A 23,987-nucleotide genomic window follows, 5' to 3' on the forward strand; every position below is an offset into this window, starting at 1 on the left:
CGCTATATTCAGAAAGAATTTCGTTAAAAGTTGTAGCTAAAATAATAAAAAAATACAATCCATATTCCATAATAGGTTTCGTTATTCGTCATTTTTCAAATTGAATCTTCAAAAAATATAAATAATGTCCCAACTTTTCTGCGGACCATCCAAAAGGTTTCACGGACCACCAGTGGTCCGTGGTCGGCGACTGCTGTTCTAGAGTGTTATTGGTGAATAACAACGGGTCATGCTGGATAGTCTTTTGTGTTTAAAACATCAAGTTGTTTACAGTATCGTCCTAGTAGGAGAACAGAAAAATAGTTTATTTACCACTAGTGGTCATCAGTTATCCGTGAACCACATCTAGAGTGTTATTGGTGAATGACAACGGGTCATGTTGGATAGTCTTTTGTGTTTAAAACAGCAAGTTGCTTACAGTATCGTCCGAGTAGGAGTACAGAAAATAATGTATTTACCACTGGTGGTTCATGGACAACTAGTGATTACCACGGATCACCAGATTTTATTATTTTCTGCAGAAAATAATTTATTTACCACTGGTAGTCACCAGTGGTCCGTGGACCACCGGTTGGCGACCGCTGTTCTAGAGTGTTATTGGTGAATAACAATGGGCCATGTTGGATACTCTTTTGTGTTTAAACAGCAAGTTGTTTACAGTATCGTCCGAGTAGGAGTGCAGAAAATAATTTTATTTTGTGATACCATGACTTCATCATCATTGTTAATTTAACATATGATAACTAGAAACATCCGAATACGTCTTAAATTTTAGAATTTCGTAAAATTGAAATCCTCTTTCGAATTATCATATATATGTAAAAGTGAAAAGATAAAAAGCTTTATTATTTTAACATAAACTCAATCACAAATTTTTCTGAAACAGGATTAAAAAACATAAAGCTATTTGAAGAATCTTCTATAAGTACAAGGTATAGATTTTTTCCTTTAAATTTATAAAGAAGAGGACGTCCATATTTTAATGCCGGCAATCTATGCTTATGTAGCATAACTGTTTCAAAATATTAAAATATTCATTATGCTTTAATCAGTTAGAAAATTTTCTCTCTGTAAATATAAATTCTTTATTAGTTGATAAAGAAATTTCAGGCTTTTTAAAATAACTTTGGGGTATTGTTGTAAAACAAGAAGCTTATTATTTTGGTGATTTCCTATTATAGTTGAACCGAGTTTCTTGTAAAATTTGTAGGTGGTTGCTTGAAAGTATTTTTAAGCACCTATCTGTAATTATGTTTGGCAATTAGGCGAATTTCTGTAGCGTCGAAAAACAAATTCGTTCGTATGGGTGTATTGCTTAGATATCCGACAGGTATAGGTACAAGCAATGGTATTGGGGACAGCAAACGATGTAGTATGGGCCAGCTGGTAATGCCTTTCATACTAATTCTTTAAAAAAAGAAACTGATGCTTGCTTTATAAAAATTTACAAAGTAAGGTTGAGAAAATGGGCAAATGAAACTTTCCAAATGATCTATAGTTCACCTATTATGGTACATCGTGCAATTCCACCATACGCTCCGCATCCAGTATATAATAAAAATAATGATCTAGGATATAGAGAGATTTTAATATAGTCTCAATGCAATATGAAATTCACAAATTAAATTGAACATCTGTTTTGGTGTAAGAGAAAAACATAATTAGTATAGAGACAAACATAATGAGATAAATATAATAAATATTACGGAGCACAATGTTCTAATGAACTGTAATAATAATAATAAGGGGGTAAGTGCCCAAGGGGTTATTTCACTTATAAAAGGTTGTTTCAATTTATAATGTTCACAAGTTGAGTCATTTTGTACATATTGTAGAAATTCGGCAAGAAAATCTTTTTTTTTTAATTTGTTTTTTAAATGTACAACACTTAACACTCTATCAGGAATTCTAAAGCTGCACTGTTTTCAAATATTTTGTGATTTTGCTATTGGGGTTTATGTGGTGTAAGTGCAAAAAAAGTGATATTTAATAAATAAAGACAAAAAGACAAAATGTTCTTAGTAAAAAAACAAGAAAATGTTGTGTAAAACTTCTTAATATGAAACCTGAACACTGATAGGATAAACTGAAAACATTAAAAAAATTAATGACAATACTTGTCACTCTATTTTGAATTCTAAACCTATGCCAATTTTTAAAAAATTGTGATTTTTGCCGTTGAATTTTATGCGGTGTGTGTGACGAAAGTGGTGTTTAGTAATAAACTTAAAAAGACAAAATGCGCTGCATAGGTCATCTTGTTAAGAAAACTAAACACTGATATGATGAACTGAGAAAAGACTAAAAAATGAGGAAATGTACGGGAAATTTTTACACTCTTCAAGGATTGTATAAATATATTATTTCTAAAAATTTTATGATTTTACTCCTGAATGTTATTTATGTAAATGCAGGTGATATTTAGTAATAAAGTCAAAACGGCGAAATAAGTTAAGGAGCGCGTACAAAAATACGTTAGTAAATTGCATGCTCAGTGATAGCATAAAAAAAACCTTAATAAATGCTCTGATGCAATGTTTATTTATTATCTGTATTCTTCCACATTTTCTTTCTTTCCTTATTTTTGTCGCCATTTATATTGCAGAAATAATTTCATTTGTGTATTTCGAGGAATGATATGTTTTGTAAAGTTTCAAGAGTTAATGTGGTATAAAATTTCTTCTGCAGATTCTTACTGGGACTTCCAAAGGTGGTCCGTAGAAAAATATGAAAATTTCTGGGAAGAAATTTGGAATTATTTCGGAGTCATCACATCCAAACCTTATGATAAGGTATTGATTTTATTTTTCATTTTTAGACTTGATAAATATAGAATACATTTTAACGTATAAAAAATAGAGAAAACTAGCAAATAAACTTAAAAAAACATCATCTCCTTCTCTTACCTTTAAACATAAAAAAAATCCTTGATTCTCAAACAAATTTAACAAATTTACGATATAAGAACAAGCGCACAGCTACAGAAATAAATTTTTCACACGGTCAGGACAATTTACAACGTAATGTATACAAATAGCATATACTACGTGTACATACTGTTTACACATACTGCATTGCAGTTTAAATTGATCTGCTCTTTAATTTTGCTCTTGTGTAACAGGAAATTTGGCAATTCAACTTAGTTTTCAGTGTGTTTTAATAGGCCTTACTCCTACAGCTTCCCCCAATAGTACCTTTATTAATGTTTTTACTTCCTTGTACGAAGTAAAGGAAGTATTCTAATCGCGAGAAATGTCCGATAACATACTTTGACGAAAATATCCATTTTGATAGTTTCCGAATCTATTTTAGCTATATTTTTAGTGTCATCTCTACATATGGACAGAGTAAAGAACTCTGGTTTTCAAAACGGACTGTAAAATGAATCCAAGACAGATTTCTTTGTGACATTTGTACATACGTATATACATATGCATCTCGCATAACTCAAAACCGATTAGCCGTAGAACGGGGAAATTTTATATATGAACAGGTATAATATTTAGCTGTACATATGCTTTTTGTATTGAAATCGATAGTAATAAAAGTGTTTACATATACCCCCCCCCTTTTACTCAGCTTAAAGTCCTTATCAGGCCTTTAGTTTCGCAATCATTCATTGGTCGTAGTCATATACTTCCAATTACAGAAGTATCTTAAATGACGATTACACTCCTGTTTTGCCAATGTCAAATTTGAACAAAAAATTTAGACAAATAATGAAGTCTAACTTTTAACGCTGTCTCCCGGTTCCGATGCTTATAGCTGGGAAATTTATGTACTCTTTATGAAAAAATAAATTTACAAGAAGTTTGACACACTACGCTAAAAATTGAGCTGTATATTTAATTTCAAAATTTGCAATATTTGTTGTCATTTTCATCTTTCTAGTGTCCTTTTTCAATTGTCGTTTTGAAAGATTCCATAAAACCTGTTTCCTACACTGAACTGACAATAAAATTCTACAACAAAAAAACTAAAAACATTTTTGAAATTTTAAAAATTTGAACTCGTTTTCAATATGGGAGAATACGTCTTTTCTTTTCTAAATTAGGAATCGAGCTTCTCTAGTTTGCATCGAACATGGTTGAACTCAAATAAGCTCCTTTTTGACAAATCAGACTCAGTAAAGTGAATCAGTTCGTTAACGAATAACATACCTCTGTTCTAGCGGGCTTCCAACAAGACCTCTTCATAAACTGTAAAAGAGCTTCCACCCCGTTTCCTGGAAAATCAGCATAGATTCCCTCAGTAAGGTTCATCGATTCTTTGAATGAGTTCCGGAACAATATTTTCTGTGATGTGCAAAGAAGAACAGAATTTGATACTACGTTACAGCCACGTGTAGCAATTAAAGGATTTCAATTGAGGAGGAAGGAGTTTTGCACTTTTTAAAGAACGGATAATGCAGTTTCAAAAGATCAAAAACAGATGGAGAGTACTGACAGACTGTTACAAACTTTCATTAGGTACGCCACAACGTTACAGATGTAGGCTGGTATGTTTCCTACAAATTACTATCTGTGCTTCCCCCTCCCACAGAAATCATAATTAGCTTTTGTTCATCGGTTCTGTAGGCATATTGCTCCCATTATTGTCATATATATGGTGTAAAGGCAGATATAAGATGTAATGGATTTGCAGCATATATAAGATTATGACACCAAAAAAATTATTACTTGATGCTTTTGATAGTCATGTTATTAACGTTCAAAGAATGTAAGTGTTAATTCAGGATAGTCTGCATATGCTAGATAAGTATTTATATGTAATAAATAGGTTAAAAGCTAACTATCATTAGGCTTACCATAAAATGTTTTTCTCAAACCGGAAGCATAGAATAAAACCTATCTAAAAATGAAAAATCTAAATAAGCAATTTGTTTGCAACCTCGAGTTAAAAGAAATTTCTACATCCTTGTACAAAGTAAAGGAAGTATTGTAATGGACAACACTTCGGTTATCAGAGTTGAATGGAAGTACTGATTTTGACTACTCCAGAACCGGTTTTTACTGTAGTTCCATCTATACGTATGGACAGAATAAAGAACTCTCTTTCAAAACGGGTTGTAAAATGGATGGGAAATGATTTTTTTCCGTTTATACGTACGTAAGTATGTATGTATCCCGCATAACTCAAAAACGATTAGCCGTAGAACTCTGAAATTTTATATATGGTACTTTCACAACATCCAGTCGTGCATTTCCGTCTTTTAATGCAACCCAGTAACGAAAATAGGATTAAGGACTGTAAACCGGGTAAGGGGTGTGTGTATTGTAAATGCTCACTCCTACCCGGATTAAAGTCCTTACGCTGCTTTGATTTTCGCAATCGTTGGTCATAGTCATATATACCTTTTTCCAATTACTGAAGTGTTTTCAATGACAGAAGCATTCATTTTTGGTAAAATCAAATTTAAAAAAATTTAATTTTGCACAAATAATGAAATTGAACACTTAATGTGGTCTCATGGTTCCTATACTTATATATTTCGCAAAGTTTCTCGTTATGGAAAAAAAAAAAAAAGAAAGAAAGAAAGAATTATGACTGTCAGTAAAAATTGACCAGTTTATTTAATTTCAAAATTTTCTATTGGTAATATCATTTTCAACTTGCCTTGAGGAATAAATTAAGTAGGTTACAATAATTCAAGGAAATAAGTTTAAATGAAGTACAGCAAGAAATATATAAAATTGAATTAGCTCTCGAAGGAAGTCATCTGGGGTCCAAAAATAGAATTTTTTTTCAACTAAACTTATGTTATCATTAAAACGTTATTGCTATATATCACTAGTGTAAAAACTGTTTTTCCATAGCCCTATGTAAGAAAGGAATCTGTCATCATTTCGGACGAAAATAACAAAAATGACAAACTGCTCGAGTGATATCTCTGACTGCAATATTTTTCCAGAAGACTTCTGATCAAAGCTGAACATCTGAAAAGCTTACTTGCTATTACGCTTACTTTCTCATTTAGCTTAAGTTATTTAAGCTGAAAAAGCTTCCTTTTATGTTATAATTTAAAATTATTTTTAACCTTTATTACAAATGCTTGCTTTTATCTGAATGAATTATTCATAACAAAAATCTGAATTTTAACTTTATATATATAAATTTTGGAAGTCATTATTTTAAACTAATGTTATTAGAGATAATATTAAAGGTGAGATTATATTTCTGATATATTTTCATCAGATTGAGTATTCTTGTCCTTCCAACTATTATCTTTTCCAGGTCGTGGTTAAGACAGGAGATGGTTTCCTGGATTATGAATGGTTTCCTGGTGCGCGATTTAATTATGCTGAAAATCTCTTGAGAATAAGAGATGACAGAGTAGCTCTCATTTATTACGGTAATATTTTTAGCTTCAGTAATTTTAAAGTACGTATTTGGTGCATTAAACATTTTGTTCATAAATAAAACTGCAAAATTTTAAATGCTTATGTTGTAGAACGTGAAGAAAAACTCCAAGGGGAGTCAAGGGAAATTTACTTTAACTGTACGTTGGTAGCTTGAGGATAACTTTAGAAAAGTTGTAAAGATTATTTTAATTTTCTAATATTTAAGTTTGAAACCCTTTCCTTTAACTTCTTGTTTTCCGCCTACAACGTCCTACCAGAATGAGATTTCAGTATCGCATTCTATGTAAACGAAGTAGAACCAATGTTTAATAGGAAGTTCAATAGCTTCCATAGAAAAGCACGGCTACATTAACAGTCTAATGTACTAACAGATAGATGTAGATATATTAACATACTAAATTGTGAGAAAACCAGAGAACGACTTTATAATTTTTTTTCAAAAGCTATCGTATACTCTACTTCATTAAAATCTTAGCTTATCTCATTCTTAAACTAAATTTCCTTTCAAACCTCCGTGTTTTAGATGAAACTGGATATGAAGAGACAGTCACATTTGCAGAGCTGTTCGAAGAAGTTAAGCTCTACTCGGCAGCCTTTCGAAAACATGGCTTACAAATAGGAGACACAGTGGCTTGTAAGTAGAAGATCAAAATAAAATGCATATAATTAATTAGAAAAGTAGAGTGTATATTCTTTACCTGGAAGTTTAAATATTTATATACAATAATTATACAGGGTGTACCGAAAATGTTGAGTTAATTTTCTAGGGGAGGTAGGTCACATCATAAGGATTAAGAATTGCATAGAAACCCATGCCCAGAAATGTCAGGAGTAAGTGGTAGCAGAGGCAGAAGAAGGGAAAAGAAGCAAGAGTGATTCATTTGAAACATTTATTGGACGTGAATACAAATGGTGTACGGCGGCTTGAATGTTGCATCAGGTGCTCGAAGTCTGCACCATCAGACGCAAAACATGTCTGAAACCGACGTTCCATTTATTGCCGGACATGTTCAAACACACCGGGAGTTTCTTTGATTGTAGCAGCTGCACAATAAGTCATGCCACGAGATCCATTTCAGACACAACAAGATCGTGAACACGACGCTTTTGATGGCTTCCCACAAAAAGAAATCAAGGCTTGATAAATCCGGTGAGCATCGCGGCCAGGAAGCTGGTCCACCACGCCAGATCCATCGATGTGGGAATGATCTGTTCAAATGGCTACGAACATCCAGCCACGAAATCAGCAGTTGCCCCATTATGTTGGAATCACATGTTGCGCTTCACATTAATTGGAACATCGTTTCGAGCAAATCGGGACGAACCTGCTCCAGAAAGATCAAATAATTCGCGGCATTCAAATGGTACGGTGTCAGGCACGTTTGGCATCTGATGGTGCAAATTTCGAGCATCTGTTGCAACATTCAAGCTGTCAAACACCATTTGTATTCATGTACAATAAATGTTTCAAATTAATCACTCTTGGTTCTTTTCCCTTTTTCTACCTCTGCTACTATTTACCCCTGACGTTTCCGGGCATGTGTTCCTATGCAACTCTTAATTTTTATGATATTGTTGCGTGCGTACGGGTTCGTTATGAAATGAATGCACAAGTCCGATGAAAAATGAACAAAAATTTATTATTATCACAACAAAAATGCTTAAATTTTCTCAAATTATCATGCAGTATTACAATATCTCGCAGTAGTTTTCTTTTAACTACTCAAATGTCCAATAGAACGTCATTCAAAACAGCTAAAGAACGCTAATCCGCGAATTCGCTACAATCAACAAGAGCAGTTTTCTAAACAACAACAAACTAAGCAACTACTCCAAACTGAGATGTTTTCCTCCTTTTATAAGATTTTAAAATCACGCGCTAGAATTTTCCAGCACTTTCTCGAAATCAAAAAGAGATATTTATTTATTTAACGCACGCGCTCTTGTATTTTTAATTTTTCCGGCTTAGCTTTCTTTTAATATTCGTCACGCGCTGCACTGCGCGAGAAATAAAACCATTTAATTTATAATTGAACTAACATTAGCTTTTTAAATACCAAATTCGTAACACTGCCCCCTTCCCAAGGACTGCACGTCCCGGGCAGTACAATCCCTGGACAGGAAGCTAAACTTACAACTGTGGCATAAATGCAACTGAGGCATAAACATTACATTACAATATCAACCAATATAAACAATAAATGCAATAACTAACTTAAACAAATCAAATGCTATCAAATACTAAATACAAAACAAATACACATTTGAAAACAAAAAGGACCATGGTCTTATACTATTTACAATTATTTACATTACGACTATGGCCATAGTAATGAGCTAACCTGTCGTAATGAACGACTTTAGGTTTAGAGTTCGAAGACTTACGGATCATGACGTCATTAAGTCTGTTCAGGACTATATATGGACCATCCGAGGGTGACTGTAATTTAGGACTGAGTTCTTTTCGTTGAATCGGGTTCCACAGCCACACCTTGTCTCCTTTGTTGGATCTATGTCTAGTAGCTCTCGTGTTGTATCTGGACTTCACTTTCTCCGTCGCCAGGTTGACTCGCTTTCGTGCGGAACGGTGCATCACTTCAAAACGGGCCTTGACATCTTGGATGTGTTCCTCAGGCGATGAAGGTGCATCCGTATGGCAATCAAACAGCGTATGGCAATCAAACGTCTGTGATGGAGAATAGCTGGTAGTCTTGCGTTTCTTTTCGACCCCTAGCATGATTTCGGCAGTTTCTCGAGCTGGTTCTTTCGGACAAAGCGTCGGCAATTCCAGGTGAGGATCCCTTCTTAGGATGGATAGTCATGTCTTCAGATCCTGAAAGCAGCTTGTTGTTTTTGAAGTCGAAGGAAAAATTGTATTTCCTTAAAAAGTCCAATCCGAGTATGCATGGATCTGTAATATCCGCCACATATGCCGTGTGATGGTAGGCGACACTTCCAAACGTGATGTTTACGTTTAACTTTCCAGTTATGTCGATCTTGTCACCAGACGCAGTCTGAAAGGTAACACAGGATGGCGTCCAAATAAGTTTATCTTTAAACTGTTCAGCTAAATCTTTCCTAATGATGGTAACATTAGCTCCTGTGTCAATGATCATATTGCAAGGAACTCCATCGATATTCCCATTGATGGACAGTCCGTTATTGTTGCCACTCACTATAGAGATCTTGAGCGCTTTAAAACAGGGTTTTTCATTATCTGGCAACCTCCGTTCCTTGATATGGTCATTAATTTGTTTCCTGTGTTGTTGCTCAGAAATTGTTTCAATTTTCGTACCCTGGGGTGTTCTGCAATTCTTTGGTACGTGGCCTTCAGCTCCACAGTTCCAGCACTTTACTTTGTTGTCACTCCTTTTCTGTCCCATGGCATTTAATTGTCTGTTTAAGCCGCCTCTCTTATTTTCCGTGCTCTGGGGTGTTCTGCAGTTCCTTCGTATGTGGCCTTCAACACCGCAGTTCCAGCACTTTAAGTTTGGTTTCTTCTCACCAGTATTCCGTCTCAAGGCATTCACTGGTCTTATCAAATCATCCATTTTATTATCCATGCCCTGGGGTGTTCTGCAATGCCGTCGTATATGCCCTTCAATACCACATTTCCAACACCTTAGAGCCACTTTGTTCTCACTCCTACTGCGTATCAAATCGTCGACTTGTCTGGATAAATCATCTAAACGAGCCATCAATTGATTCGCTGGCTCGTGGACTCGCACAGCTCTGACTTGGTAGCGATCTCTACGAGTTGCTTGCTGGGCTGCCTCGAATTTCATGGCGTACACTAAAGCGCTTTTCAGATCATTAACATCCGCCATTCGCAGTGCTTTCTGTATTTCAGGGTCCCGGATGCCATCGATAAAGTACTGCAGTGACAGGATTTCCCTCGTTTCTGTCGGGCACTCCGAAAAGGCGTGATGTGACAGCCTTTCAACATCCGTGGCGAGCTCCTGAAGTGTTTCGGTGAGTTTCTGTTGACGGGATTTTAATTGGAGCCTGCTGTAGTCTTTTAAACATTTCTCCCCGAAGCGCAGCTCCAAGGCGCCGGACAGAGCTTCGAAATCTAACCTTTTGTTTTCGGGAAGAGTCTGAAGGATATCCGCTGCGTCGGCTCTTAAAGAAGCGGCGAGATGACAGGCCTTAGCTTGGGAATCCCATCCATTCGCATCCGCCACGATAGAAAATTGTCTCTTACACACCTGCCAGGAGGTCTTCCCATCATATGTCGATAGCTTCAGAGAGGGACGAGCAGGCATGGGTAGAAATTTTAAACCATCCGAAGTGCTCCCTGCCGTCGCTACGAATTTCTTTAAAGTGTCAACTTCTTTGGCGACGACAGCAGAAATTCTGTCTTCGATTTGTTGTTCAATATGTCCTTGGACGGCAGAAACTCTTTCTTCAATTTGTTGTTGGAAGGCCGAAACTCTTCCTTCGACTTGTCGCTCCACAGCCGACACTCTATCTTCTATTTCATCTTTGACAGAAGAAACCTTTTCTTCAATTTGCCCAACTTTATTTTCAACCACATCTATTCTACCTTCCATAGCATCGAATTTGGTTTCTATTATGCAGGCAATTTCTCTTTTCATTTCGTATTGACTTTCTTCAATCTTTACTTGTACGGCTTTTATTTCGTCTTTAAAAGTTAATTGACCAGCTTGAATGGCCTTCATCTCTTCCTTAACGGATTCTTGGCCCAATTTCATCTCGCCTTTAATTTTTTCTTTAACGGAGTTGACGGCTCCTTCCATCTTTTCTTGGAAAGCAGAAAATGCAGTCATCATTTGCCTGAATTGTTCTTCCATCGCTCTTGTTATTGGCATTCAAATCCCACTTCTGACACCAAAAATTGTTGCGTGCGTACGGGTTCGTTATGAAATGAATGCACAATTCCGATGAAAAATGAACAAAAATTTATTATTATCACAACAAAAATGCTTAAATTTTCTCAAATTATCATGCAGTATTACAATATCTCACAGTAGTTATCTTTTAACTACTCAAATGTCCAATAGAACGTCATTCAAAACAGCTAAAGAACGCTAATCCGCGAATTCGCTACAACCAACAAGAGCAGTTTTCTAAACAACAACAAACTAAGCAACTACTCCAAACTGAGATGTTTTCCTCCTTTTATAAGATTTTAAAATCACGCGCTAGAATTTTCCAGCACTTTCTCGAAATCAAAAAGAGATATTTATTTATTTAAGGCACGCGCTCTTGTATTTTTAATTTTTCCGGCTTAGCTTTCTTTTAATATTCGTCACGCGCTGCACTGCGCGAGAAATAAAACCATTTAATTTATAATTGAACTAATATTAGCTTTTTAAATACCAAATTCGTAACAATATGTTCTACCTTCCTAGAACTTTGTCACAACATTTACGGTACACCTTACATTTGTTTGAAGCAGGGTTTACCAACTCTTTTCTTCTAACGATCCCTTTTAAAAGAATGGTTTTCTTTACCGGCCTTCTTATATTTTCTTGAATAATGCATGTCATACTACATATAATACATACATACATACATGCACAATAATGTAAATAATTGGGCACCAGTAACTTAAAACATAACAGTTAGACGCAGAATATGAAAAAAAGTTTTAAAAAATAGTTTATTGGATTTATGTTTTATAATTTTTGGTATTATCTTGCAAATACAAGCAATTGGAGATATAAAGAACAATTTAGAAAAAATTAATTGTTTATCTCCCTAAATGTGATTTTGAAAGCAGTGAAGATAAGCAGGGAAAAAATAAGAACGGAAAAAAATCACTACTACATGATTTATTTGCCATCCCCCTATATTTCGTCAAAATAAGTCTGTCCAAGTTGCTCTTGCGTGTTTGTCCTCATGTTCGCGGCACACGCGGTTAAACTGCACCAACCTTCAGACTTTCGAAGAAAATACATATAAATTAGAGTTCTTCCTCTGTGTTAATATTATTATTATTGTTTAAGTATGTTTTGATAAGAAATATAATTTAAAATTTAGTTAAATATTTTGTAAAAAAAGTGCTCTGTTCTGTCAGCTACTCTCATATCGAGCATTCGGCCCGAATGCAATTTATTAGTTAATGTTTAAAGTTTTACGTGTTCTTTTCTGAGTTTACCAAAGAATCTTTTAATTAATACCGTAATTTTCAGTACCTTAGTTAAGTTACTATAGTTACTCATATCTAAAATAAATGTTTACAGGTGGGGTGTGTTTAAAGTTAGAGATAAATTCAAAGAATTACACAATGTAACCGATAGAAATTTCGTGTATTTACCAACTTATAGACTTCCGACGGAAATACATAAAAACTGGAGTTTTCCCTTTGTGTTATTATTATTATTGTTTATGTATATTTTGATTAGTATTTAAGAAGTAAAATTTTAAATTAAATGAAATATTCTCTTGAGTTGTTAAAGGCATCTTTAGATTTTGTAACTGAAATATTCTGTCCCTTCTACTTCCTTCAGATCGAGCGTTCGATCCGCATGAAATTTGAGTTTGAGGCTACTAGTTTTGAGGTTAAGTACAAATTGTTATGTGCAAGCAAACTAAAATATTTCAGGGTCTAGAAATACAAGATCTTTCCAGAAAGCAAAGAGACTGATTACATAAAATTCGTTTATTTGAAGATTATTTTATAGACACTTAATATTCTCCAAAATAGCCTCTTCCTGCATTTAATTCACCTTTGCTAACGACTCTGCCACCCATTAATGACTGCCTGGCACTACGTCTTCAACCGGAGTGCTTTTTAGGACGAAAGCTACGTTTTCTTACAAATTCTTCAGATTGTCAAAACGATGAACATTTTAGCTGGATTTTTTCCAAGGGAATAGAAAAAAAGTCCGATGGTGGCAGTTTGGGGCTGTACGTTTGTTGAGCAGTACTGCGATATTGTGTTTGCAAGAAATTGAGTCACTTCGAAGGATGCGTGGACCGGTGCTTTATGGTGGTGCAGAATCGAATTGCTTGTGAATTGCGGACGGACGCACGGGATTCCATTCCTTAAACTTTAAAGCACTTCCTTGTAAAAATAGTGCATTAACTACCTGTCCGAGTGGCACTAAGTCTTAATGCACTATTCATTTGGTGTCAAATAAGGCAGTGAGCGTGGGTTTTCAGTTTTTATTTGCTCACTCGAAGTTTCCATTAACGAGGGGATTGGGGCGTGTGCCACTATTCACTCTGTATCTTTGTTTCGGCATCATACTGAAAATCCCATGTTTGGTCAATGGTAATCGCTCGCTTCAAAAACTTAAGGTCACTTGTTACACAATCCAAAAATTTACGTGAAATTCGACTCACGGTTTTCTTTCTGTCTGTTGGTGAAAGTTCTTGGAACCACATTTGGCACTAATTTTCCGCATATGAAGTTCTTCCCTGACGATTTGATGCACAATCGATTTTGTAAGAACCAATGTTTCCGCAATTATTTGGACACTCATTCGATGATCAAAATTTACTCTGATCGTGGGATGAACGCTTTAATTTTAACCAAACTGCCAAACGTTGGAAAACTTAACGGATGTCCTGTTCGTTATTCGTCATAGACGTTCTCTCTTTCGTCTTTGGAGACTTTGTGCTAACTAAACACTTAGCCTGAGACAAAGAATCCTTCCTATAGGCTTCTTCTACTTATGGGTAAGAATCTCAGTAGCCGTTTTGTTTAGTTTTGCACAAAACTTTATGGCATATTGTTGCTTGACATTCCTTTATATTCTGAAAACATAACGCCACTTTCAAACGCGTGTTTGCTTCACGAGCACTGCATAGGCTTAGGGCCAAATGACTTCCACCAGACTCTGTAGATGACAGTTCCCACCACTCGTACCACTCGAAACCTCCGCTCCTTTGGTCTTCTACTTGGTGCAAAATATTCACTCTCATTACTTTCTGGACAGACCCTGTATATTACAAACATTAACGTAATAAACTGTATTTCGAAATATTCTTATAATCGAAATTTTTATCATTTTGAGAAGAAAAGCATATAAGCAATACTTTGTACCTTATTTTAATATTAAGATAGCATAAAAACTGCATATTCTTTACAGATTTGAAAGCTGCAATTTATCCTACGTTGTTAACCGCTCCAAAGGTCAAACATAAGCCAAAGCACCAAATGTAGTAGCCTGTTTAATCATGAATAATTGGGCAATATTTTATTTGCTATACGGCTATCCGCTTTCGTTTAAAAACCAATTGAGTGTTGCAAAAATTATCTTTATAGGTATTGTACTGTATGTTACATTACTATAATCACAAATTTGCTTTTTTTCTCATCAAATTTTAAGCATCGTTAAGTTTGGCGCCTTCTACATAGATTTCGCGCCAACGCTTATATTTAGCGTAAAGTGGAACCCAGTTAACAGAAAATTACTCCCGATCGATCCTCTTTTAAAAACTGTGAAACATCTTTGCAGGTTACATGTCAAACAGAAAGGAAGCGATTTTTGCCATGCTAGCAACCACAAGTATCGGCGCTATATGGGGTGGACCGACGCCTTACTATGGATCAAGGGTAAGTAACGTTTTGAAATAAAATGGTTTGACTTGGAAATAAGTGAGTTATTGTTTTGATTTTAAAGTTTCTACATTTCTTATCAACATTTGAATGCAAAATCTAGCTCACGAGCGTTTAATTCCTGAATGACAATTAAATATGAGTTCGTTTCTGTTCCCATTCGATTTAAAACAGCCTTTAAGGGGTAACATTTTCCTCATTTATGTCTAGTTGCTTTCTAGCTGCATTGCCAATTATTTCCTCCGCAATTAACATAAGCTTATAGAAGCCCTTCATTTCAGAATGTCTGCTCGGCATTTCATTTAATTCGTTTTCTTCGAAAATATAAATATTTCCACTTATATATTAAGTTTGCATTTGTTTGAAAGAGAAAATATTTCCGCTTGAGTGCAATTATAAACGTAACTAGTACTTATCGGTTACGGGGGAAAAGTCACGAATGTTTGCCAGAGCGCTTACAAGTGAAAACCTGTTTATTTCGGTTTACGACTAGGCTACAAAGTCGTTACAAGACAAGTAATGCCGTGATTTAAAGTCTATAAATCTGTTAACCAAATCTAAAATTCAACATATGCTGGTTTAGTGATTGATAATTCTCTCTTCAAGAAATACTCCATCTAATTTTAATGAATTTATTGAAATTCTCAAACAAAAATAATATAATCAAAAATCTCAATAGCGCCATTCAAGCTGCATCGAAAAAATTGAAAGAACGTATTATTTCACCACTGTTGCCACTTACTGTTTCTTATATCAATTCGATTCTACTACTACTGTTACTTCTGCTTCTACTATTTCCACTTCAGATGTAGAAAAAAGCGTCTGTTCAAACCGGAATAGAAGAGAAAAGGAATATCGATCCAACACTTTCACTCAAAGATTTTTCAGTTACTTTTTTACTTTCTTATACGAAATAAAAGAAATATTGTAACCGAAAAAATTTCGGATATTAGATTTTAAATCGAAGTATTCGTTTTGACAGTTCCCAAATCAATTTCGATTATTTTATTGCGAGACATACATACATAGGGACAGAATAAAGAAATTTTTGTTTCAAGCCGGTTTGTAAAATGGGCTCAAAATGGCATTTTCCGTGACGTCTTTACGTAAGTACGTACGTATCACGCATACTCATTTCGTCAAGTTTTAATACTCGTTAGGAAAAAAATTATAAGAAGTTTGACTCCTGACGATAAAAATTGACAATTAATTCTAAAAATTTCAATTTTTGATGTCATTTTCAATTTCTCTTGAGGGATACATTAATGAAATACGAATAACTCAAATAAGCTTAAATGAAGAGTGACAGTATATATATATATATATAATTTAATAGGCTGTACAAAGAAGTCATGTGATGTCCATATCAGATTTTTATTGAAGTTATAAGAAATCACATATTTCCTTGCGAGCGGTCATGGTATATCTGGTAACCGAAGTGGGGCTACAAGGAAAAATCGCTCCGTTGTTAGCAAAAGGCATCGCTATCAGAAAATATAATAGTTATTGAAATTTATTTACTCCTGGAATCACGAATAAGAAGACATCATTCAATTTAAATCAACAATTATGTTCAGCTTCATTTGGTGCATTTCTACTTAATACAGCAGAACATTATTAAACTTCAAATATGTAGTAATGTATTTTTAGAAACTGGAAATAAACTTTAATTAAATTATATAGAATAGTATTCTGTTGTCAGCATAAACTGAATGCTTTTCAAAATTTTAGATTGACATAAAGAATGAAGTATATTAGTAATTTAATTGATTAACGAATTTATTAATATACATAGATCCTTTGTATTCTAGGCTTCAACAAACATTATTCGAAAGATGGAGGCCAAATTCTTGATTACTGTAGATCATCACCTAGACATGGGAAAAGATTACAATCTGATGGACAATATACCTATTATAGCAAACAGTAAGTAAATTAAAATTAAAGGGGTTTCTCCTTATATTTATTCCAAACATACTATAATATATTATGCTAATTTTTCCTTCTTACGCTACCTGTACCTTCATGAACAGATTTGTTCTCAAAAAGCACCATGTAATGTAATTTTTGGAAATTAATTATTTCTAAAGCATACGTAACCGCACATAATGCCAAGATAATATGCTGGCAAAATTGAGTTGGTAAAATTTTTAGCATAAGAATGGAGCATTACTAAATACACGTAATACGCATAATGCGCAATTTTGCGGTACGTTTTGTAAATAAATTTGAAATTAATTTTGATTACAAACATTAATGTAAATGGGTCATGTTTGTGATATGTCATGTAGTGTAATTAAATATTTGAGTATGCTGCAACCCTCCTGGCCGATAATATTGTTCGCATGGTTAACGGAGCACACACAACAGAGATTAAAACAAAAATACTGTTAAAAACATCAAATCAAAATTCCCAATATTATTATATTGCCATTTATAAAGCTCATGAAATGCTTTGGAAATCTAAACTCTTTCCTACGGCAAGAGAATTTCTTTATTTTGCTATATTTTCCCCTAACATGTCGCAATAATACCCAGTCTTCGACGAAATGTCGTGCATTGCCTTCAACACTACAAAACCTACAGAGACTGTTATTTTGCAAATTGAATCTCTTCAGGTATGCCGGGAAGCACTCGTGTCCAGGAATTATTTGATTGTAATCTAAATCGCATATCATTCTTATATTTTTAGAAAATTCAAAGTTCAACGAATAGTCTTTTTTTCCGAAATCTTCTGTTGCTCTTTCCAGCAAACATAATAGAAATCCTTGATTTGATCAATAACAGATCTTTTAGATGCCTGAATTTCGAACGCGTACCCATCATAGCAGCCTCTCTGGCCAGCATGTCTTCCCTCTCGTTGCCTATAACACCAATATGGGCTTTCACTCAGTTAATTTTCACATTATGTATTTTCTCAACTTTTACAAGGAGATCTTTTATAGATGAGACCAAAATATTAGTGTTATTATCATCTGTTAGTACTTCCCAACCAGACAGTGAGTCTGTATGTATATTAATATATCTTTTTAAAGCCATGTTTTTATCAGTCCATTTAAGAGCAAATATGATAGCAGCGAATTCGGCTTGAAAACCGAATTGTAAGGTTCAAGTCTAATTTTGTCAAAGTCTATATTTACGCCAAGAAAATAAAGCAAATATGCTGCGTTAATTCCATTGTCACAACCCGAACCGTCAGTAAATATAACCAATTCTCCTACGCAAACATTAGGTCTCTAATATTCCATTGTTTTTCTTAATGCAGAATGTATATGGTTAATACTAAAGACAGGAGAACATGTAATAAGGTGCAGTAAAACCTCCGTAAGTAACTAAAATCAACATTTTGTGAACGTAATTTAAATTTATCATAATAAAAAGAATAAAATGCCAAGAAGGACAGCATACCGGCCAATATGCAAACGACTTCTTTCGACACTGTTTTAAAGCGCGCCAAGAGTGTGTTAGTTGGAACTACTCTGATATGCGCCCTCAAGTCGTCAAATTCCTTGTCAAACATTTTGGCGAGAAAATCCACGCTGCCATATTAGTATCTAAATTTTTTGTCTACATTTCGAACTTTAAGCCTAAAATGTCTCCACAACCACGGTTTTCGCACATGCAAAAACCACATTTTGAACGCACAATTTAAGCTAAAAATCCGAAACAAAAACAAAAAGTTTAGATAGCAAAAACGTAAAGTTTCTAACCAAAAATATTTGACAAGAATCCATGTACACAGCGATATGTTTTAACTTAAAAAAACATTTACGAATTGAAAAATATAGGCAGGGAAGGAATCTACGAATTACTCACACCTCGCTTTAATAAATTAACATGACAGAAATAAATTTCAAAGAATACCATGTACACAGCGTTCTGTTTCAACTTAAAAAAAAACATCTACAAATTGCACAATTTCGGCAACGAAGGAATCTACGAACTACACACACCTCGCTTTAATAAAATAACATAACAACAATAAATTCCAAATAATACCATGTACACAGCGTTCTGTTTAAACTTTAAAAAACATCTACGAATTGCACAATCTAGACACTACGCACTAATCAACAAAATAAACTAAAATAATTTCTAAAAATTAAAAAAAACGACATAAATTCTTACTAAAAAAACAATGAACATAACATTCTACAAAATCAGAACAAGAATAAAATAAAATGCACTTACCATGAATTAATGCATTTTCGAACAGTAGAAATACCAATTTCATACGCCTTTAAAATGCCGCCACGTAATCACTATCATATTTGTATGGCAGCCAGACACAGTATCTTCTATCATGCACAGCCACTAAAAATAATCTCCCAGACCTTCTTTCCACTTCTACAAACACCCATTGCTCCTCAATAGGATGGCCATAATGATATTTCCTGTTGCCGAACTTCAATTAAACAACTTCCATGATTTTATCTTTTCCCCTATATTCTCAGACACCAACGTGCTCCAAAGAAAGTTTTTTCAACGTCAAAAGGGTTGCCATACAACACACAATCGCGCCAAAAACCAGCGCAGAACACATATCGCCACATTTAGTGAAATTAGGGCGTATATTAGAGTTGTACCACTTATACATGTCACATTCATGTACACTCACACAGAATAGATTACTTGTAAGACCTGTCAGTGTGGCTATCACTAGAACAGAGAATAGGCAAAAACTAGACCTGCCCTAGTCACAATCTCTAACACTGCGGTGAGAACACGTATCATTTTAATTCCTTTGTCATTTAGCTTTCAGCCTATTCAATTTATATATTAAAGTATATAAAAATTTAAAGGTTATGAAACTTACTTTAAAGAAAGTAATGAAAATGTTATTTGTAATTATCTTAAAATGCGTAGTATATGTGTAGTCATGTAATAATCATGTATTTTGTTTGGAAATTTTAGGTTGCCCTTCACTGGAGAAGATAATTATCATTCCTTCAAAAAATGAAACAAAAACCAAAGGAATATCGCATATTAGGAACAGGTGAGCCTTCCATGATTTTATGTATCTTTCTTCATTTTGCTAATGATTTATTCTGTAATTTATTGCATACTATTTTTTCTAATTCGAAGAATTAAACATTTACGTGCTCAGTGATCATAGGAAAGCTCAGAAAAATTACGCAACCGAATTTCCTTGCGCATTGCCCACCCCCACCCTTTTCTTGCTAATTTTGTCGCCCGAAAATATAGAGGGGAACATTATGTGAATAATTTAGTTTCCGATGGACACTGTTACAGTAAGAGCACAACAAATGAAAAGTAATTATGGATAAACTACATTAAACTATCATAACATTATTTCTTAAAAAAAAACCGATATTTTGTGGAGAGAGCATAGTAATATTAATATAACAGTATTTAGCAATATGTCTTCACTTCTACTTCGCAGTAACTTGAATCTTGGATGCTCTTATTGTTGTCTCTGCTACTTCTTTGGCCTCCTATCATCTGCAAAAAATTAGGAAACTGGAATGTGCAGTCGACTCGATGAAATTGTAGATTGAATATCGGTTGATGTTTGCTTCACTGTGATAGGTCGGATCACATTGTTGTGTTCTACGGGTTTGTAGATTTGGAGTAATTGATGACAATACTTGATAAAGAATCAAAACACAATTTATTCCCCATTTTTACACTTTACGGTTCCAAAGATACTTTTACAATAGTCGAAAAACTACAATAAACGCTCTGAAACAATCAGCAACACAGCTTTCAGGCTATAACGGTGCAAACAGCTTCACGGCAAAGCAATAAAGCACAGCTGCCGACTAGATCGATCGTTCAAGCTAATCTTTGAATAAAAAAAACCTGTACGAGGAGTAGTACCTTGCCTGCACTACTCCTCGTACAGGCAGGGTATGTATTGCCTTAACCTACCTTCGAGAATATTCCCAAGAAAACCGTTAAGAATGCATTCTAGAATGTTCTCGCTCCGTCTATGGCTTATTGCTAATTTTGTCTCCAAATGGGAGGTTTCGCACCAAATATGGCAACCCTGCCTTTCCCTGTCACTTTCCAGCAAACCTAATCCCGCTCGCAGCTAAGCATTTGGAAACAATATATTATGCTGGCATAAACTTCTATATTTAGAAAATATAGAATTATATATAGAACTTTCTATATTTCTATATTTAGAAGGCAAAACTTCGACGTGACCTTCGCAGATAGTTTGTGAGGTTTTTTCTTTGTTAGTAAGGCGGAAACAGTCCTACATAGATGAATTTAGGAAAAATTTAGGAAAGCTCCTGTTTTGAATGCAATGAAGGGGGAAAATATGCAAATATATATATACTATATATGTTTAACTTTCAGAACGTGGTGTTAATCGCTTGGGAAAAAACACTCAAAGTGTAAAATTACGCAAGGAAACAGTATCAAAAATACTTTGCATGGTTTTAATAAGATCCAATATTTTTAACATTTAAAAGTCAATGCTCCGATGCTTGATCGGAAAACTAGATCAATTAGAATTTGTTTAAATCGAAAGCAGATTGTTTCTATTGAGATAAATATTAATTACTACTTGTATTATAATTTCAGTTACTTCCTAGAGGATTTTTTGAATAGCGGACGGAATCCAGATGGTACTGTTCCGGACATCATTTTCGAACAGCTCCCTTTCAATCATCCCATATTCGTCAACTTCACTTCCGGTACAACAGGCCTTCCTAAAGGTCCAGTACATTCAGCAGGGGTAACATTTATAATTTTTTTACACAGAAAATTTTATAAACTTTATTTACTACTTTGCATTTGTTTTTACCTTATATACACATTTGTATAAATATATTAAAAAGTTAAATTTTGTCGTACTAGAGAAATAAATTCATTAATAGAAGGTTTTCTAATAAGAATGCTACGATTTTAAAAGGGAATAAAATAAAAACTATTTCAGGTACAACTAAATATTTTATATTACTTTGGAGTAAAACTCATGGCATTAAAAACATAGCACCTTAATAAAATAACATTTAAGTGTCCACCTCGACATAGTACACATGAACGAATTCGATGAACCTAATTTTGAGTGACTATACACAATAACTAGGGCCTAATATTACGAATGCAAGGCTCTATATTTATTCTTCATACTTCAAGGGTTCGTGGTTCATTCGCATTGCTCGTTGATTTGAAATAATCCCTTATAATCATCGGAAAAAGTTAAACCAAAACTTCTGGGTGGCTAAAGTTGCATTCTGTGAAATTATACTTTCACAATTTTTTTTGACAGTACATTGATAGTGGCGTTAGCACTGTGATATGTTTCATCGTTCTGTTTATATAACGTCTTCTAAGTTTGGCCGCATAAAATTTATATTCATCACTCACTGTAACTGCATCTCCTCCCTTGTTTTGGCGGAAAACATGTGGTCCAAGACGGCACTTCCAAGACTTTCACACCAAACACGGATCTACAGCAGAAAGGATCTACAGCTAACAAGATAACATTTTTCTCAAAATACTATTCTTGAAAAATGTATTTAGTCATGATGAACTGTATGCTAAACAAAAATAAAAATTAGCGACAATGTAGGAGTCTGCTTGTACAGGATTTTAACTTTATGTCCTTCAGATTCTACTAGACTTATTTTCTCTCTTTTTCTAGCATTGCCTTCGTGGTGTAATCGTAGCACACTCAGGACGTATTCGAGAGATCCAGGTTCGAGGCCCGTTGAGGGCATTGAACATTTTTCACTTCTCCTGTTTCAAAATAACCTAATGACTCTACAAATAGCGTCCGAAGTAAAGGGTGGTGGAAAATAATTCGTCACCACTAGGAGTTAGCGATTGGGTCCTCTAATCCCCAGTCGCGGTTTAAAAGGAGGACTGTATGAGGTAGTTTCTCCCTCCTTCTAGTATGTCTTATTGGTGTAGTGGTAGTACACTCGGCGCGCATGCGAAAAGTCCAGGTTCGAATCCCGACGACAGCATTCCACATTTTTCGCGTCTCCTGTTTTAGAATAAAATAATGACTCTGCATACTGACAAGCAAATTAGCGATTTCGGCAGATTATTAGGAATGTTAAAATAACTTTTTTGTATTAACTCATGAAATTTAACTGAAGCAATTTCGTCACTTGTGGCTATTATTAACTTTTGAATTTTAACTGAAGCCAGTACTTGTGCCATAGAATGAAATTCCGTCACTTGCGATTATTTAAGATGACATAAATTGAAATGTAAATTTAAGTAAAGTAGCTGGAGACCACGCAATGTGATCTATTTAAGTTGTCTCAATTATCTAAAAGCGTGTATTAAATTCGACTAGCAAAATGGCTAAAGCCGAAATAAACTTTGGCAGAGCTAGAGATAGGATGCAAACTGCATGATCAATGTCTTCAATTTATAAATTATTACATTTGTTAATAAATTTATTACATTTGTTGTGCTAAAAGAATCTGTACACAAGTAATGTGTAAATCTTCAAAGTCTCAAAGCATGTTATTTATACTCCCATGAAGTTTCCATGAAGTCCCATGAAGTAATAATCATATAAAAAATACATTAATGTACAAATATTTTACTTTTAACAAATGCAAATAATATTACTAATTGCGTTCGTGTCCAAACTGAAGCCTGCTAGTGTTTCTTAGAACAGCAATTCTATGGGATTCTGAGAATAAGATCTCTATTTTGGGGGAAAAGGAAAAAAAAATCAATATTTTTTACAATAATTTGCATAGAATTCCTCGCCAATGTATCTCTTAACATCAGAAACCATTTTTTAAATGTTATTTTATTTTTGGTTTCATATAAATACAAACAAATCTCTTTTTAATTAGCATACGGCCCCTTTATATCAATCTTGATTTTAATATCCAATATATAGGTCAATTTATGTCATACGGGAGTGAAACCTTTTGAGTTTTATTATTTATAACGAGTACATTAAATATATGTGTAGGAACCGGAATAGCATGTAAAAAGTTAGGTTTCACAATTTTCAGGAAATTAATTTTTTTCTTCCTTGTATAAAGTAAAGAAATTAGTGCAATAGCGAAGAATTTCAGTTATTAGATTTCAATGGAAATATATAATTTGATGTTCCCGAATTCATTTTGACTATTTCTTTGCTT

The 23,987-nt window shown here is 34.2% G+C and overlaps 1 protein-coding gene and 1 long non-coding RNA gene across 4 annotated transcripts in view; one reads left to right on the top strand and one right to left on the bottom strand.

The window, feature by feature from the left end:
• The window catches only part of LOC118181549 (acetoacetyl-CoA synthetase-like), a 162,134-nt gene that overhangs the window by 116,389 nt on the left and 21,758 nt on the right, over positions 1-23,987 (top strand). For all 3 annotated transcript variants that reach the window (XM_085819898.1, XM_085819900.1, XM_085819899.1), the window contains exons 3-9: positions 2,689-2,792; positions 6,235-6,352; positions 6,886-6,996; positions 14,795-14,892; positions 16,707-16,821; positions 19,810-19,891; positions 21,451-21,604. In XM_085819898.1, coding sequence (XP_085676024.1) covers positions 2,689-2,792; positions 6,235-6,352; positions 6,886-6,996; positions 14,795-14,892; positions 16,707-16,821; positions 19,810-19,891; positions 21,451-21,604 — 782 coding nt within the window. The remainder of the gene's footprint in view (positions 1-2,688; positions 2,793-6,234; positions 6,353-6,885; positions 6,997-14,794; positions 14,893-16,706; positions 16,822-19,809; positions 19,892-21,450; positions 21,605-23,987) is intronic.
• LOC146996104 (uncharacterized) overlaps positions 1-23,987 on the bottom strand; it is a 75,177-nt gene that overhangs the window by 45,411 nt on the left and 5,779 nt on the right. The gene's annotated exons all lie outside the window — the stretch shown is intronic.

This window comes from Stegodyphus dumicola, chromosome 7 (assembly GCF_044657685.1).
Source record: "Stegodyphus dumicola isolate Sdum_Otavi_A_Nest chromosome 7, ASM4465768v1".
NCBI lineage: Eukaryota > Metazoa > Arthropoda > Arachnida > Araneae > Eresidae > Stegodyphus > Stegodyphus dumicola.